This window comes from Anguilla rostrata, chromosome 17 (assembly GCF_018555375.3).
Source record: "Anguilla rostrata isolate EN2019 chromosome 17, ASM1855537v3, whole genome shotgun sequence".
NCBI classification, from domain to species: Eukaryota; Metazoa; Chordata; class Actinopteri; order Anguilliformes; family Anguillidae; genus Anguilla; species Anguilla rostrata.
In genome coordinates, this window is record NC_057949.1 from 17,411,034 (window position 1) to 17,428,525 (window position 17,492).

At 45.9% G+C, this 17,492-nt stretch overlaps 1 protein-coding gene across 2 annotated transcripts; it reads right to left on the minus strand.

Annotated features, from left to right (window-relative positions):
• Positions 1-5,035: 5,035 nt before the first annotated feature.
• LOC135243426 (ORM1-like protein 3) lies at positions 5,036-11,966 on the minus strand. Of its 2 annotated transcripts, none has more exons than XM_064315249.1 (4): positions 11,664-11,966; positions 10,306-10,494; positions 9,229-9,380; positions 5,036-8,160 (listed from the first exon to the last, which is right to left on the minus strand). In XM_064315249.1, the coding sequence occupies exons 2-4, from the start codon at positions 10,477-10,479 to the stop codon at positions 8,025-8,027; spliced, it is 462 nt and encodes a 153-aa protein (XP_064171319.1). In that variant the 5' UTR covers positions 10,480-10,494; positions 11,664-11,966; the 3' UTR covers positions 5,036-8,024. The 2 variants fall into 2 exon arrangements, with proteins under 2 accessions (XP_064171319.1, XP_064171317.1); XM_064315247.1 differs by having other exon boundaries at positions 10,306-10,491; positions 11,664-11,965.
• Positions 11,967-17,492: the final 5,526 nt, after the last annotated feature.

Genomic DNA, 17,492 nt, shown 5'->3' on the forward strand with positions numbered 1-17,492 from the left:
AAACTACAAACAAATCTCAAAATACACTACTTCTTTTAAAATATACATTATCTCAAAAGGGTCAATTACTTGTGCAGTATATGTACTCACAAATTCTGCATGTCAAATGGAATTTGAATGTTTGATTAATAACAAAAGACTTAAAATACTTACATTTTATGCTTGCCTCAGACTAGTTATTCAAGCTTCTACTGACACCTGGTGGCATCATATTGATATTGATTTTATCCACTCAATACCTGAGGAATTGCACACAAGCGAGTGCAAAACCGTCCTTTTCTCTCAAGATAACACTCTAACATATTAGAAATGAAATGCACACGTGTTACAGTGTCTGTACACAAACAAAACTGACAGATTTTGTAAAGAGGGAAAGCAACATTTTTTGTAATGTCACCATGTCCATAAAGAATTACTCTCACGCTAAAAATCATTTTGGTATTTTTCCTTCCCGAACTTGGTCTTCCAAAACTCCCACTCCCCACTCTCACCTCTTCGTAAGTTAGGTGCGGTGAAAACACGTGTTTGAGACTTCCGTCGTTTTTTCTTGTCTAACACACAGCAGGTTTGGCTCACCGCCACGTGCTTCGTCTTTGAACACTTCTTTCCACAAACGGTTTTGCTTCTGTGATCAGGTGTCCACATTGTCAGCATTTAGGACCAAACTGATTTCACCTGTTAAGTCCATAATTTAACCACAGAAAAATGTAACCTGTCTAAAGCAGTCATTTTCCATACAGAACACAGCAAAAAATGAAAGAAAAGGCTGAAAAGATCAAACCATTCAGCAGTTCTGGGAAGTTCAGAAGGGAACATTCATTCATTCATTCTTCATGGAGTGTGGAGCCATTTCTGACAGCATTAAGAATGTAAATCATCCCGCAGTGAATTTGGGCATTCCTGGTACAGATTAAATGTTCACATTTTCAAATTTCTAAAAGTAATTTCATATTTCATACCGTTAAACAGAAACTGTCATTTCAATTTTCTGTCTCTTGCTACTAACACACATGCATTACCTGCACATGCATCTTCAGTATCTCAGCGAGAGGACGTACGAAAGCGCGCCGCATGCACTTTGAGGTCAAAGGTCATAGGTCAGAGGGAGGAAGCCCCCTGGGAGACGGTTGCCAGATTACAGGGCAGGATGCACAGGGGAGGGTATCTGCGCAGGAGCAGGAGGACCAGGGGGATTTTCCTCACATCTGGACATGTATGTTATATGAAGAATGAGGCAGTGAGAAAAAATTTACGCTCGTCCAACTGCCTTAATTTCAGCCCATCGGCCTGAATTACATACAAATACTGTCAGACACATAGTACAACTGCCTCTCTCTCTCCCTCTCACTCACAATCTCTCTCGCCCACTCTCTCCCTCTCATACACGACCTTTCTCCCACTCTCACCCTCTCACACGAGTGCTCCCTCCCTCTCACATATAACCGCTCCCTCTCCTTATTCCCCACACACACACACACACACACACACGCGCGCACGCGCAAAAGCAGCGAAAGAACCAAATGCCCCAATGTTTTTTTCTTACATGAATACACAGCTTTATTATGATGTCTCAAAATACTATACAAAGGCATAATAAAAATAATATTTTCAACACGTCAAAAGCTTTATAAAGTTTTCTACCTGATCAGAGTACATTCTGTCGAGACTCTAAACAAGAAAGAGTGTGGCAGCTTCTACACCAGGGATCTCAAAACTCCAGCGTCTTCTGGTTTTGGGGGCGTTCAGTGCCAAAGTGCTTAATTTCACTTGATAGGCTGGAGTCCACGCACCTCGTTCCCAAAGACTGAAAATGGCTGCTGACCGAAAAGAAGCTGCTAAATTCTGCAGACACAGCGACCGTCCAGGACTGGAGTTTCAGATCCCTGGTCTAAGTACAATAACTATTACAACCCATTAGTACCGTGATTTCAACCAATGGCTTGTCTGCACCAGGCTTTACAATTCAAAAGACCTCCATTTCCATCCATCAGTAAACAAGGTAGTAAAACCTTAAAGTGAAACTCGCCTTATGGGTAATAACAATCATCCTTTCAAAATTAAAACAATAATTCTGAAGTCAATAATACAGACAGATAACTCAAATACGTTCATGCTATACTGTTTCGGCACCTACAGTTAGTGTACATTGTTTCAGTGTACCATTAAAGAGATTTCTGTACCTACCGGCTTAAATTAAATAGATTTTTTTGAAGACCTCCTTCTTCAGTCATCAGGCTATAGCTGTTGACTACGTTACGCCAAACATGCATACAATGACCCAACAAATATATTGGCTAAACAAATGGAACTTTACACTCTCTCAGGGGTGTACTGGGAGCCCTAAAGCAAAGTTGGATATACTGTGTTTTTATTTTTTGATAACTCTTCACTACTTTAAGTCACACACAGTTCATCTGCGCTAGAACGAGTGTGCTAGAAAAGCTTCCGCAGACGCCACACATGATGCTGTGCATGACCACTCCAGAATGCCTCCAACAACGGCTGCGTTCCCATGTGAAAGCGCACACTCACAGCGCGCAATGCGGCTGCAGGGGACTGATCCGCACCGACAGGACGCTGAGGTTCTGTTCCTCCTCCTGTCTGAGAGCCCAGCCGGCACACTCACACACTTCCGGGTGCTGCCATTCTAATCCATGCCCTCAACCAATCACCATGCTGCCCTAGCAAGCTCTGTCATCGCCCGGGAGCTCCCGCGGCGCTCGTCGTTGTCACAACGAGCTCCGTGGTGACGTTGCCGCCACGATTTACTTCCAGGTGACCTGTGCCCTGACTTCTCCAACCAAGCTTCTCCTAGCCAATCAGCATTCAGCCCAGGGCTCATCCCCCATTCTATTCTGGGGAGTATTTTCCAGGATTAGAGAGAGAAAGAGAGAGAGAGGCACACAGAGAGAGAGAGAGAGGCAGAGAGAGAGAGAGAGAGAGAGGGACTTCAATTCTCCAGAGCTTTCTTTCTAGTGTGTTCACCAACACTATTTGCACTTTAAAGCTGAAGACATGGAAAACAGAGAATGAAGAAGGTAGTGAAAGAAGAAAAGGCCATCGTTTAAAAAAACGAATAAATGAAAAGCCCTTCAATTAATGACAATTAATCAAATGAGGAAGTGAGTCATTCCGCTTAAACTCCGTCAGCGATGACGATGACGTCTTCCCCGTCTGAAGTGAGTAATCATTAAAGGCCGCAGTTACACAGGCTCCCGAACGCACAGTGCAAACCACTCAGCCCTCTAAGTCCTGCATATCAACCAAATAACAGAAAATACTAACTGCCCATGTATAATTCATCCCTGTATTTCAGCACTCTGCGGATAAACCCTAGTCTTTGGCAAACCCGCATTAGCTGGGGAACTGGAGAAGTCGGAAAACGCTAGAAAAAGCCCATTTTCTCTGGCTCTAGCTGCTTGTGAAGCCACAGCCAGCACTCCGCGTATAAAACTGCAATAAAAAGTATAACTCAGCTGCAATTTGTCATTTGGTATTAGGAGCCCGACCACAGATCTCTTTATAGCAACCAGATGGTCAGCTTCTGTGCTGCTTCCATACATTTTGAAGCCTCGCACTAGGAGGCGATGGATGCTGACAGCACTTTATGGATGTTTACGACCGCTATGATGCGTCCAAGGCAGATCACTCATTTCCGCTGGCACAGTCCTCGGTCAGCCCACTTCATGCATATTCATACAATGCATAAAATTTCAACAACTCAGTCTCAGCAACAGAGAGAGACAGAAGTTCCATTGTCAAGGATACGCAGCTAACCATCTGGGTAGTCAATAGAATCTGTGGCCTAACTTTCCCTGAGGCGACACGTTCATCCTTTTAATGCTGAACAGGCTTCAGGCTCCTGGATATTCTGTGCGGACAAAGTTGGCAACCTGTTTCCACGCAAGTGACTGGTCTCGGCTACCTAGCAACATCACAAACCAGCTGGCACCGGAAGCCCCCAGTCACACAACCATGGATACATTTCACATGGTGACGCATTTCCCAGACAACGTAATACATCATAAAGTGCTGGAATAATTCTTTGCGTGAGACTGACTGTAAAGTGAAGGTATTCCAACAGCAAGTGACCCTTCAGGCCAAGCTGAGCTTGTTTCACTGAGAATATAACACTATAAAAATGTGAAGAAGCCCTTATCCCTCCTCTCTCCCTTAAAAATAACTCATCACCATCATCCGTACCCTCCAAATAAACATGTAGCGCAAGCCCTCGACTGACGCGGAACAGAACCTGATTGGGCTTCGGCTGCGCTCCACCCTTCCATCTGCCCATCTGATTGGCGGGAGGGTTTCGAATGGGCCGAATGGGAAAGCAGGGCAGAGGAGAGGCCGTCGACTGCAGGCCATCTTTCACTGGGTTGCTGGATTTATTATCAAACTCTGTAACCATGCAACCATCAGATTCCGTAGCCAAGCAACAATCAAATTCCGTAGCCATGCAGCCTGGGCAGAGAGCGGTCTACTCTCCTTACAGTAGCCAGCAGCCATGCTCCCTTATTCATTTCCCATAACCCACCAATAAATACACCGAAGAAGAAGACGCTGAGGGCTGTGGGAAACACGGGGAAGGAGCTGAAGGACGAGCCCACGGCACTGGACCTGCAGAAGCAGTGAAGACACATGACCTGTAGTCTGCAGTCCAAATGACGACGTATAGCCTGCCGCAGCACACACACAAGTGAAACACAGCTTCCTAATTCAGTCCCTTATTTCAATACTTCACAGCCTGTTGAGCTATGGAGACAGACCAACATGGCTGTGCGGCTTCACTTGATACAGCGTTTTTCGCAATGTACAAGATTTGCAGTCGCCACGGTAACAAGTCGCCAGAGAAAAGGAGGGAAAGGGCACTGTGCTGGTTACAAGCCAGCTTGCTCTGCAACAACTGTCGACATCAGGGCAAAAGACAACGCACCTGCGCCAAATAATCCTTAATAATACTGCACCGACGTGATTAAGTCATTACACAAATAAAAACAGGTGGAATAGAGGATTCCAGTCGCTGTATGATTGTAATAAAAAATAAAGTGGATTTGAATAATTCACATTATACTATAATAACACCTGTTTAAATAATCAGGTAGACAATAATTTATGAATTAATTTCTTCCTCGGGTATCGTTGTTAGGTGTCAGGACCCTGAGTTTAAGTGCTTTTTCCAGTAATGAGACCAGAAGTCATGCCACCGTAACCAAGTCAATGGTCTGATTCCAGACAGTTAATGTGGCACAGCCAAGACTCAAACCTGCCGTACCTACGCATTTCTAATTTAGTCACAACGAAGAACACAAATACAAATAATATTTGCCGCAGAGAACACAGAGACTTTTGTACTTAGATTTAGGCCTACAAAGTAAAGAGATTTCTCAATTTACATCCTATTTAGTTAAGTTGCGGAAACCGCATACCCAGTCCTGCAAAAGGTGATGATGTTCTTCTTGAAAAGGTCAGAACGCACCAATCAGACTTCACCAACATGAGACCGCCCAGAAGATCATCGCCTACCCCCTGCCATGGCTACAACAGGTCTTCCACTTAGCCAGCTCGAAACAGAACACACATCAATGACCCCGTTAGCTGCAACGGTTACATTGCTTTCGCCATTTAATCTACTGAAGCACATGAACTGCCAAAATCCCGGAATGTCAGTATAGTGCCAGCCACCCCTCCTCCCCCGCAGAGGAGCCCCCACCTCTCCGGGCACAGGCACCAGACTCACTGGACACACCGCGGGGCCCGGTTCGGGGCCCGGTTCAGAGCCCAGCGGCCCGTCGGCGCCGGGGCCTCACTCTCACTGCCACACAGTGCTACGGCATTACATCATTTTCACCCCAGTGACAAAACCCAATGCGCTCCAGTGCGGAATTCAGACCGCGGCCAGACATCCAGGAGGAGCTGACAGACGGACGCTCGTGCTGCAGATCGGACTGGGCAGCCCAGCCAAGATTTCACAAGTGAAACTGGGCCAGTGGAACTCGGCTGAGGCTGCAGGGACATCCGTTCCAACGACAGAGGTGTAAACCTGCTGGTCTGAAATAATCCACAGTAATAAAACTATACGGCACAAAATAAATCCCAGATTGAAGAACAGCTGGAAGGTTCTATGAAATTGTTTTTAAAAATTGTAAAACTGTCAACTAAGTAAAAGCCTTCCCTCTATTACACAATTCGTGGCCTGGCTGAAAAGACCAGGGCGTCTGCTGGTTTCTGTCCAGCCCAGCGCACATTTAGTTCCCCTTTTAAAATGCCTTCTAACGACAGAGAAAGCCAAGCTGACTGGACACACTAAGTGACCAGTACCACTACAGGGTAAGCGCGCACTTAGCCAACATGCTAAAACTGCAGATGTACTCCGCACCCAGATACAGGCTAGCGTACAGGTCCTTTTTTTGCGAGGTCTCTATGGCTATATCCTCAGGTACTAATGTAAATATACACTCATTTCAATGTAACACACTAACATGTAGGTCAAAATCTCCCGGGTGCACTTGTGACTGTGACAGTTTAAGTGCGTGGAGTCCATGTGACGTACCATATTCTCAAAGTGACTTGACAAAAAGAAAAAAAAAACCGTAAATCGGACAAAAATTGGAAATCAGTAGTCCCAGTGAGTCGTGCTCTGGAGGGGAGGTCTTGCACTCCCATCCGCTCTCAGCTTAAAGTTTGCAAGTCGAGACAACGGCGTGAAGTTTGGGCGATGGATTCGCCGCGTTTGCAGTCTGGCTGAAAGACAGACAGCTGAAACCAGGGGAATCAGCCCTACAGAAATGGGAAAAAAAGTGACAAATCGTTTCGAGTTGTGCGGGCAGCAGCGGAAGAGAGGCAGAGGTAGGCCGGCGCTGAGAAAAAGATTCTGATTGGGTCGTTGGCCAAACGCTCGGCGCGCCGTCTTCATTGTGTGGGGACCCTCTGCCGGTTGAAAAAACCGATGAAAGAATACCCATCCAGTCACTCAGAGATGCTCCAGGATAAAAGCAGGACTGTGCTTAATAAAGTGGCCACAGCAGATTGGACATTCTCCAGATTGACCAAGTAAACAAGAGTGATGACATGGCGAGGGCATTGGGGATTATCTCCTGCAAGGGACTATATGGGTGGGATTATCTCCTGTTTGGGACTGCATGAGTGGGATTATCTCCTGTAGGGGATAGCATGGGTGGGATTATCTCCTGTAGGGGACAGCATGGGTGGGATTATCTCCTGTAGGGGACTGCATGTGTGGGATTATCTCCTGTAGGGGACTGCATGTGTGGGATTATCTCCTGTAGGGGACTGCATGGGTGGGATTATCTCCTGTAGGGGACTGCATGGGTGGGATTATCTCCTGTAGGGGACTGCACGGCTGCTCTTTTGGCAGACAGGCGTTGCTCCTCCCACATTCCTGAAATGCAAACAAACTGTGCTTGGACTGACCCAGGTTCATTGCCGACTTTTGTCACATTCAGACTGACGGATGAGTAAACTGATCCTGGTTCAGCCGTTGAAGACAGGAAATAAACACCAGAGCAATGAGAGCAGAGGAGCTCACCAAGAGGGAGGCAAGGACAACAGTTGTGATGGAAGAATTGGACAGTGACCTCTGCTGGTAGATTTAGGGTGAGCCCAGTGGTATTCTATGACTACAGACTCAAAAGACGGCAATGGGGATTCGTCCATAAATATCACAGCGGTTTTCAGCCAATTTCAGAAACCGCCTCCCCTACAAAGCCGCTGCTACACGTGCGTTTTGCCAACAAGGCCAATAAATACTGCGAAATAACTCAGAAGTTCGTCTGTTTGTCTGAACCCTCTTGGCGTGTCTATGCGACGTCGACCCCTGAGCAAGCAGCCTTATGTTGAGACACGTCAGGTGGGCTGAGAGTCTGGGGATCGGTGGACATGTCCGCCTCCTCCTCCGCCTCCTCGTCCCTGGTCCTACTCATGGAGAAGGAGAGGGGCCACAAAGGGAGGGGCTGCCCTTGGAGACGAGGGGTTCCAGGAGGGGAGGGCCCGCCCCCGGCCCCTCAGTACTTGTTGATGCCGAAGATGCGGACCCCGTGCAGCTGGGGCAGTTTGGGAATGAGCACGGTCAGCAGGGAGACGGTGTTGACCACAAAGTGGACCCAGTCGTACTTGGTGTAAAAGCTGGTGAGGAAATACCTGCGTGGAGGAGAGGGAAAAACAGAGGAGGGTTAGAGTGCTGTGGGACCCCATCTCCATCCGCTCAGCAGCAAAGCTCCAATAACACTAGCGCCAATAGCACCAGAACCAGAGGCTTCTCTGATAGACCACTGTTTGGGAACAGTGTGACATAAGCCCATGCTGCTATTATAGCTACCTGTAATTACTGGGATGAGTGTGCAGGCTGGTACACTGTAGGTATGTTTTCACTTAGGGATAATCACTAGGTGCATTGTGCATGCTAAGCTAAAATGATTATAGCAGCATGGGTATTTTAACAGTGTCTTTTCTGTTTGCTGCTCACTTATTGAATTAGTGGCTTCCTTGTACTTCTGCTCTTGTACTTGCTTCTACTGTTACATGCATTCAATGCCTCTATCCATCACAGCCTTGTACAGTAAGTCACTCTGAGAAAGAGCTTCTGCCAAACAGAATAGGGAATAAATAAAGCAATCAATCTTTGTAAAACAAATTTACACTCCCATATTCATACTTTCCATTAAGTCTGAAATGCCTTTGATAACGGCCCTGACTGGGAAGAGGCCGGTTTGACCCAGCACAAAGCTCAAACCTCCCCAAATGGAAGGGCCTCTCGGGAGCCCTAAACGTGTCACAGGACATGAGCGATGCAGCTGTAGGCCGACGGTTAAGCGTTGGCGAAACGGGCGGCCCTCAGCTGCACTGGCCCCAGCTGAAGGGCTGCAATGGGGGGCGGATAACTGATTTATGGGTGTAGGACCTCAAGAGCCAATCACAACAGTGGGTGGAGGCAGTGGAGGAGGGCTTTTTACAGCATGAGGGGTGGATCCCAGCAATGATTAATGGATGCGACCATATATGGAGAGGTAGGCGGAGTCTGTCGGTTACAGATTGATGGACAGAAGAACATGGGACAAGGTCAGTGATATACACTACTGTGGGTGTGCAAAGGCTGAGGAGATCTGCCACTGACATACGTGCCTGTGTGGAGGCATGCTGGGATATATGAAATAGTGGAAGCTGCTGTGGTGGGGGGGTGGGGGGTTAGGGGCGGAGCCTAGTACTCACATGACAATGGGAGTGATGGTGAGGAATTTGCGGGAGGCGGTGAACTGCACGCCGTAGTCCATCTGCTCCCAGTGTGTGAGGAGGCGGGCCTTGCCCTGGTCCGGGGTCTCAAAGGGGGTCCCCTTCACCGTGTGCAGTAAGAGGTACATGCACTGGGAGACACCGGGAACAAGGAACCATAAGCCCTCCGCAGCTCCTGAACGTTCATGCAGCCTGAGCACGCTACTGAACACGCGCTCGTTTCTGCAACCTGAAAGCGCTCCTGAACACGCATGCGTTTATGCAGCACACTCCTGCACATGCACGCTTTTATGCAGCCTGAGCATGCTGCTGAACATGCACGTGTGAATGCAGCCTAAGCACCCACCTGCACATGCACGCTTTTATGCAGCCTGAGCATGCTGCTGAACATGCACGCGTGAATGCAGCCTAAGCACCCACCTGAACATGCACACGTACATGCAGCCTAAGCACCCACCTGAACATGCACGCATTTACGCAGCCCAAGCATGCTACTGAACACGCACACGTTTATGCAGCCCAAGCAAGCTACTGAACACACACGTTTATGCAGCCTGAGCACGCTGCTGAACATGCACTTATTTACACAGCCCAAGTATGCTACTGAACACGCACACGTTTATGCAGCCCAAGCAAGCTACTGAACACATACACGTTCATGCAGCCTGAGCACGCTGCTGAACATGCACTTATTTACACAGCCCAAGTATGCTACTGAACAAGCACACGTTCATGCAGCCAAAGCATGGTACTGAACTCGCACACATTTATGCAGCCTGGACACTACGGAAGCTCTAAGCCCTTTCCAGGCCATTTTATCATTGTAAAAGCATCCCTGCTTTGATTTCATTAAACCTCAATACTACCCAGTATATAAAAGAGCCCACAAAAGCTACAGACTCAATTTACAATCAATTCAGAAGCGACACTGTGGCTTCTGTGTGTTCAGGCTTACATTTTAGTCGTTGCTACGCCCATCTGAGAAACATCAACTTTCCCTGCTTTTCAAAGCATTTCCTGTACAGGCGAAGGCAGCGAGCAGCTCGGCCCTCTCACCAGGTTGTGGATGAGGTTGGTGAGGGTCCAGACCACGGGCACGCTGGCGAAGGGGATGCTGAGGAGCACGATGTGCAGCAGGCCGATGCCCAGGACGTAGGACAGCCACATGCCCCGGCTGTTCATCACCTGCGTGTTGGGGTTCACCTCGCTGTGCGCCGTGCCCACGTTCATCTCGCCCGGTGTCTGCTATTCCGCACACGTAGGGGCCACAGCGACGCGCGTAAGTCAGTCAGTCAGTCAGCCAGCCAGGAAACCACAACGTAAACCGATAAAAAAGAAACGGGAAAGGCAATGGAAAAGCAGCAATCTGGTGCGTGTTCCCTGAGTCCAACTCTAAATTTTTTAAAAAGTTGCCTAATGTTAGCATTACTGCACTGCATGAGCGACTTATGGACACGTAGTTTACTTGTGTTGTTAAAAATAGCTATTACCAGGGTTTAAAAAAAATTACTGTATAAATAATGATACTTCAGTACACCTTGCTTAAAAAAACATTTCTACAAGAGGCAGGAAAACGTACATTGTGGCAATAAGCACTGTTTTTAGACAAATACTGAAAATATACCGATTATATTCTGGACTTCACATTGCTACAGACTTATCTTTCTTGACTGGTAAACTTAAAGCATTTTGCCAATGTCTCGTTTTGTGCAGCCGCCTTAAAGTGGGGTCAAGTGCGGCCAGATCCCCCTTCCAACTCAGCTCGACATAGCAGTCTGCTCAGAAATAAACCTCACTGAACTGAGTGCTGAAATGTAGAGCATACTTTGAATGAGAGTTCGCAACGTAAGGATATTTTCAGCGGGCCTAGCTATGTCTGAATAACTCAAGTGGTGCTCCGGTGGTGTACAGCAGAACGGAAACAAAAAAAAACATTCACTTTCAAGTCACGCAAAGAAGCACCAACAGGAGTACCAACTGCGTAGCCCATGTAACCTCAGACATGCTAATGTTTCACACGCTGATTTAAACTCACTTGGCTTCAATGTTTCAGAACTATTTTAGAAACAATGTCGCCTACTTCAGCTTCCCTGACTGAAATATCGTTTCAATAGTTCAATGTTCCACGTTATGTACTCGATGTACCTTTGGTTCAAAGGTAAAACAGCACTTGACACACTGTGTGCACAAAACAGCCACTGTGCGCCAGCGGACTTCAAGCACAGCAAGTGACACAGTTCCATGAGCGACGTAACGGTAAACGATTTAGCCTACTGACCACCCGTTCTCCAAGGTTTCCGCTATTTTGCCACACTGCTTCCCCCAGATTAACATCTTTCCCTTACGATCAACTCGTGTAACTGTAAAATAGTTTCAATCATAAATAGTCACTTTAGTCCACGTTTAATACTCACAGATAGCACTTGCGATCCTCGCTGAAGACGTTAAAGTCGTTTCGTACCAATCCAGCTAACGCTAGACTACTTAAAAGTGCAACTACTGTGAAATCAGTTTTTATATTTGAAAAGTCAACTACGCAAAACTTAATTTCTCTTTCATTCCAATGTATGCTCAAGTCCTTGCGCGACTTCTGAGATTTTCTGTCATTTGTACTGCGTTTCATACGAAATGCATTGCTATTTTATTCCCCGTCACTTTGTTTCCTTTGCGAACAGCTGGTGACAACACAGCTGAAACCTACCACAAAACGTCATCACTTTTAGGGTACACAATATTCTTAACGTCACATGGGAGGGAGCCCTCGATGACTTATGGGAACTGTAGTTTAATTGTATTATCCTGTACGCTCGAGTGTCGATTCATGTCAGCATTAACTTCCACGCTTAAATGTATCGAGAGATCGCGAAATGCAGGGAGAGGGATCACCTACACGCACGCACGCGCACACACACACACACACACCTCACAAACACACAACTCAGACCGTCACAAAAACACATAAGCGCGCAGACAGACACAAACATATGTTCTTTGCACAGACAGCAGTCAGCACACTACATGCTCATAACAACGAAGCCCTAAGGGGACTGCATGAGGTGTTGGGTGTCGTGATTGCGTATCATTTTCTTACACACGTCTTCTTTACATGTGCCGTCCCAGAGGGACAGAGTCAGGTTCAGCTGTGACAAATCCCCTCTGGTTGGCACAAAGCGGAGAGAACACCTGCCGCAGGACACAGGTGGGGAGCTTTGATGGTCCCGGTCCCCCGATTCTCCCAAAACACTGGCGTTCTGACAGGCGGCTTTACAAGAGGCTAGTGATCAAGAGCCTGGCACATGAACAGATGACGCCATTAATCCAGAGAGCAACTCAGGCGGCGCCCCAAAAGCAGGCATGTGCAACCTGCAGAGTAGCTAATCAAAGAGAGGGGTACAGCAATGACTTGTTCCAGATCCACAGCCTCCCTACCATATAGCCAACTTCTCACCCCAGGCTCAAAGGTGAGCTACCTTACAGTATGTTCAGCAGTTGGTCATACAATATGCCTCCATTTTTCTTCCCTCTTTCACAATGACAACCGTCAAATAGGTTTCTCTGCTGTTCTGTGGAGTTGTACTAGTGCAAGGTACACTCTCAGAAAAAAGGTATGAAAAAGTAACAAAACTACCTATACACATGTCATTGGGGTGATACCCCATACATAGGCTACATAAAATTGTACTCCCAGCCAGCAGTACATTTGCACTATTTCTGCCTATAAAAGGTACTTGTACCCAAATAAAACATTATTGTGCTTTCAGGGTACATTTGGGAAATGTGTTCCCTAAAGAACAAAAATGCACCACCGGTACCTCAATTTCTGAGAGTACGCTATAACGGTTATTTGTGACCAATCCAATTTTCATTCCAGATGATTTGAGCCCTCTAATCCGTTCCCTGCAATCAGCGAGATTACGTTCTTTCGCTTTAAAATACTGCTGCTGGTCCGTTTCTTCTTGCATCGTTTAGCCTACATTGCTGTAGCATTTCTTAACAGCTTGCCAAATGATTTAAAAGCAAGAGCTGTTAGGTTTCTGAGTTCGGGACACTCTCCAAAACACCCCTTCAGTCGAAACTCTGAGCGTAACCTTACATTAACTTAAAACCATTTGATCCCTGTTGCGCCACCATCATAACCGCCAAAACTGCTGGCTGAATGTGTGGTTACACCTTGAACAGCTGAACTTCCCACCTCAACAGGAATCGGCAGCTGAACTTCAAACAGTCAAAGCCTTTCTCCCTACTAAACGGCGTGGCCACGCTTTAGATACCTGTAGCAACAGGCCCTTACGATGACCTCTCATGTCAGCTAAACTCTGTTTAACACTGGTTAGCATTAACAAAACACAGTGATACGCGATAAGGCATATATGATTAACCAAACACCGTGAATAAAAACATACCACGTCATACACTGATCAATTTATTGGGTAGCATATCCAGATTGAATAAAGATCGTAAGGTTAGGGTTAGATACGCCTGTCTTGGTAAACTACGTGAAATTAAAAGCTAATGTTGGTAGCACATCTTAACTTTACTTACTTATTCGTGTACGACACGAATCTTTCTTCATCTTTCTGGACAGTGCCTCGCTTGTCGAATAGCAAAACACAATGTTCCCCTTTAGAAGTTGCAAACACTAACATTAAAACAGCACCATCAACATCAAACAAGCACCGTCGCCTCCGGAAATGCGGGAGCTTCATGAAAGTGGAAGGCAGAAGCGTATGTGCTACATAGATTGTAGACTTTCACAAATATCACTAGACATTCAAAAATTGGAATCGATAAGAAATAAAGGATGAAGATGTCATTTTCATTAGTTTGTGTGCATGTACTGTACGTTTCACAGCACAATTTATAAAGTAGCCTAGCCTCTGGTTGGATGGGGCCCTGTGAGAGGCCTTGAGCAGGCTCAAAACTGCGGGTCAGGCCAGACCACAGAACTAAATAAATTATAAATAAATATTTTTAAAATAATATGAACGAACGATATGTTTATATCATAATTATAACTAATTATGATTAAGTTCTTATACAGTTCTGTGGTCGGGACACTATGATAGCTACGTTTTAAGGGCGGTTGAATTGTATCTCCAGAATGAAAAAGCACAATCTGCTTTGTTGCCAGCACAGATGTGCATTATGCTGCGCTTGCCAGTGCTTACGCAACTATATTGACTTCTATTCTGAAAATGTATTTTTGGTAAATTCTATATTTAAACATGTTTGGCTTTGATTTATTGCGAACTGGGGTCACAGGAAAAGTATTAATTCAATGACATGATTTAGAATAATCTATATAGTTATTTGTATGGCTATGTTTTTACCAACTGCATCCAAAGGACATATGATCGATTTTTCCATAGATTTTCCAAATGCACAGTACTTCACAAAGTTGTATGTATCATATAGCCCTCCTGGTATTGTCCTATAAAATTTGCTGTTTCACCTATGACCTAGAGGGCAATCTGTAAAAAACAGTCCTGGCCAGAACAATGTTCCAGGTATTGCACCACGGGAATTACGTTTTCTCATACTTTCAACTGCAAAAGAACACTTGCTTGAATCTGTTATCAAAACTAAAGTACAAAGTACATCTCAGTAACACATATTAGAAGTTTTAAAATATTTTCTTTCTAAATGAGTTGGTTGTGAATCTGGTCCCTTCTCTTGAGGATGTGCATGGGCCTGTGTCCATGAAGCTGCTAATCTAGAGTGCTAACCATAGTCAATTCACAAAGTGCTGATCTAGGATCAGTCTCACCGTTAGCTCATAATGGATAATGCTGGCAGGGGACAGACTGGTCTCAGATCAGCACTTTTAATCTGAGACCCTTAATGAACGTGGGCCGCAGTACGCCGGCTAGATCAGCGCTTGGGTTACTCAGCGCTGCCGTCGCTCTGATAATAAGCGTCACAACAGTCGGGCCCCGGCAGCGAAATTGTGCAGGACACCTTTCAACGCCCCCTTCTGTCACTCGGCTGCATGGGGCCTAGATTACTTACACCCAGTACCAATTGTAGTACCTTGCCTGGAAGGGCAGAGTATTTCTCCTCCGACAGGGATCCTTTGCCCCTGGTGGAGCTTTGGGTGCGCTCCTGATCCTGTTAGCAGCGCGGCTCGTGCGCATTAGGGCAGGCATTGTGCTGCAGAAAGCCCGGCTCGTCGGCTCAGCCCGCGGTTCTGGACGTACCTTCGGGACTGCATTCCAACGGGGCTGTGTCACCTGCTATCAGAATCCCGAAAGCCACACCAGAGAGAAGATGGAGGAGGGCCAGCGTCATTCACTGTGGCGGTGCAACTCTTGGCGGGAATGGCGGCCGATTGCGTCCTTCTGCAAAGCCTGGTGAAGAAGAGCCACATGCTTTCGTTGCGCCGTGTGTGTGTGTGTGTGCCTGCATGCGTGTATGCACTTAATTGATTCATCCATAAATAGTTCAATTACTGTTGCAGTTCATTACCTTGTACTCTTGATGGTCTGAAAAAGTCCTTAGCTGGCCTGGATACAGCCTCTCTCTTGTCCCACATCTCCATGCCTAACTGCAACCCCAACCCTGAAACTTCACTCAGGTTGGTGTATTAGAAAATGGCTGAATGGGAGCCTTGCATTGTGAAGGCTGAGGTTTGATTTATTGTAGCTTTTCATCCAGCACCTGCTCTAATTATGTTCATTACCACTCAAGTTCTGCATGGCTGCACTCTTTATAATAAGCAAACACCTGTCTGTGGGGTCAGTCCTGAGATAGGTAAAACATGGTTTCTGTGTGGAACACATATCAGTGTCTCCACTGCCTTGCTCACAGTCACACCCCCTAGGCTATTTAATTTGTACTTCTAAAAGTAACTTGATCCTGCAAAGGTTTGGTTTACTGTGCCCGCGATACGCTCTTTTTATTATCGATGTCATTGTATTCTTTCTCTTTACAACGGTGCATCATAGTTTAAGAGCATTCTTGAGTTGATACGAAGGATGCCAACTAATGAATGTGAAAATTTACTTTCTTTAAAAGCTGCTCTATATTATTGCAAATATTCTATTCCTTCCTGTCATAAGCATCTGAATAAGCATCCGTCTTAGTGGCCTGGATTCAATAAAATTGCTTTTGCTTTCTACTGCACAAACGCAATTTGGTGATCTTGTTAAAGAAAACAGTCTAATTTTAGGGCACTGAAATACTCCAACTGAGATGTGAATTCTGGAGCAATTTTCCACAACATGTTGGATAAAGAAAATGTCTGCTAATTCAAAAGGAGGAGAACAAATAGCCCCAACCTCCTCACTGGATTCAATCCGACCAAATTAAATTGCCTTCAGCACAGATTCCCATGTACACACTGTTCCTCTATCCACTACCAAGCAGTGGTAATGGATAGAGGAACTGTTTTCTCTGTGCTCTGCCTGAAATACCTCCTCTCAGGTTGGGGGCTGGGGCTGAAGACCCTCTTCCTGGGATCAGTGTTAGAGCAGGCTGAGGTAAAACAGCTCTTCCTGGGATCAGTGTTAGAGCAGGCTGAGGTAAAACAGCTCTTCCTGGGATCAGTGTTAGAGCAGGCTGGGGTAAAACTGCTCTTCCTGGACTCAGTGTAACAACAGGGTGGGATTAAATGGCCCTAATTTTTGCCCCCCTAGAATTTCAGAATTTAAAAACAATAAAAATGAGAAAAACAGAAGAAATGAGCCATAAGAAGGAACATCTCTCATTCTGGCCTTGTTTTTATTAAATACAGCCAACAGGTGTCGCCAGCACCACAGTGTGAAGCACACTGGACTAACACCACCATGTTCCTCCTAGTCTGAGTGGACTCTAATGAAAATCAGCCAAGAAGCCACTGTCTATTCTCCTCTACTGTAACTTAAAACAAGGGCCTGGAAATTACAGGTAAGAACATATGTAAATATATTAAACATACACTATAATATGTATAAACATACTATTACATATACCTATATGTAAAACATCCTGTGACCCAGAAAGCCACACTTGGGGGCTTCCAATTTGCGGTTAGCAACAGGATGGACATCCACTCAAATAGAAGGCCTTTATTATTAACGAAGAACATAGGTTCCTTATCCTGATGTTGCTATCCTAAAGAATAGCTGAAGCAACCTGTGATAGAAGTTCACATGCCCTGTAATGTTTCTCAAAATTATACCAGCAAGGATAGACGTCCTATTCCAACTGCCCATAAAGCAATATTAAGAATATTGCACAGGAAGTATACTGATGAAACCTGCTTC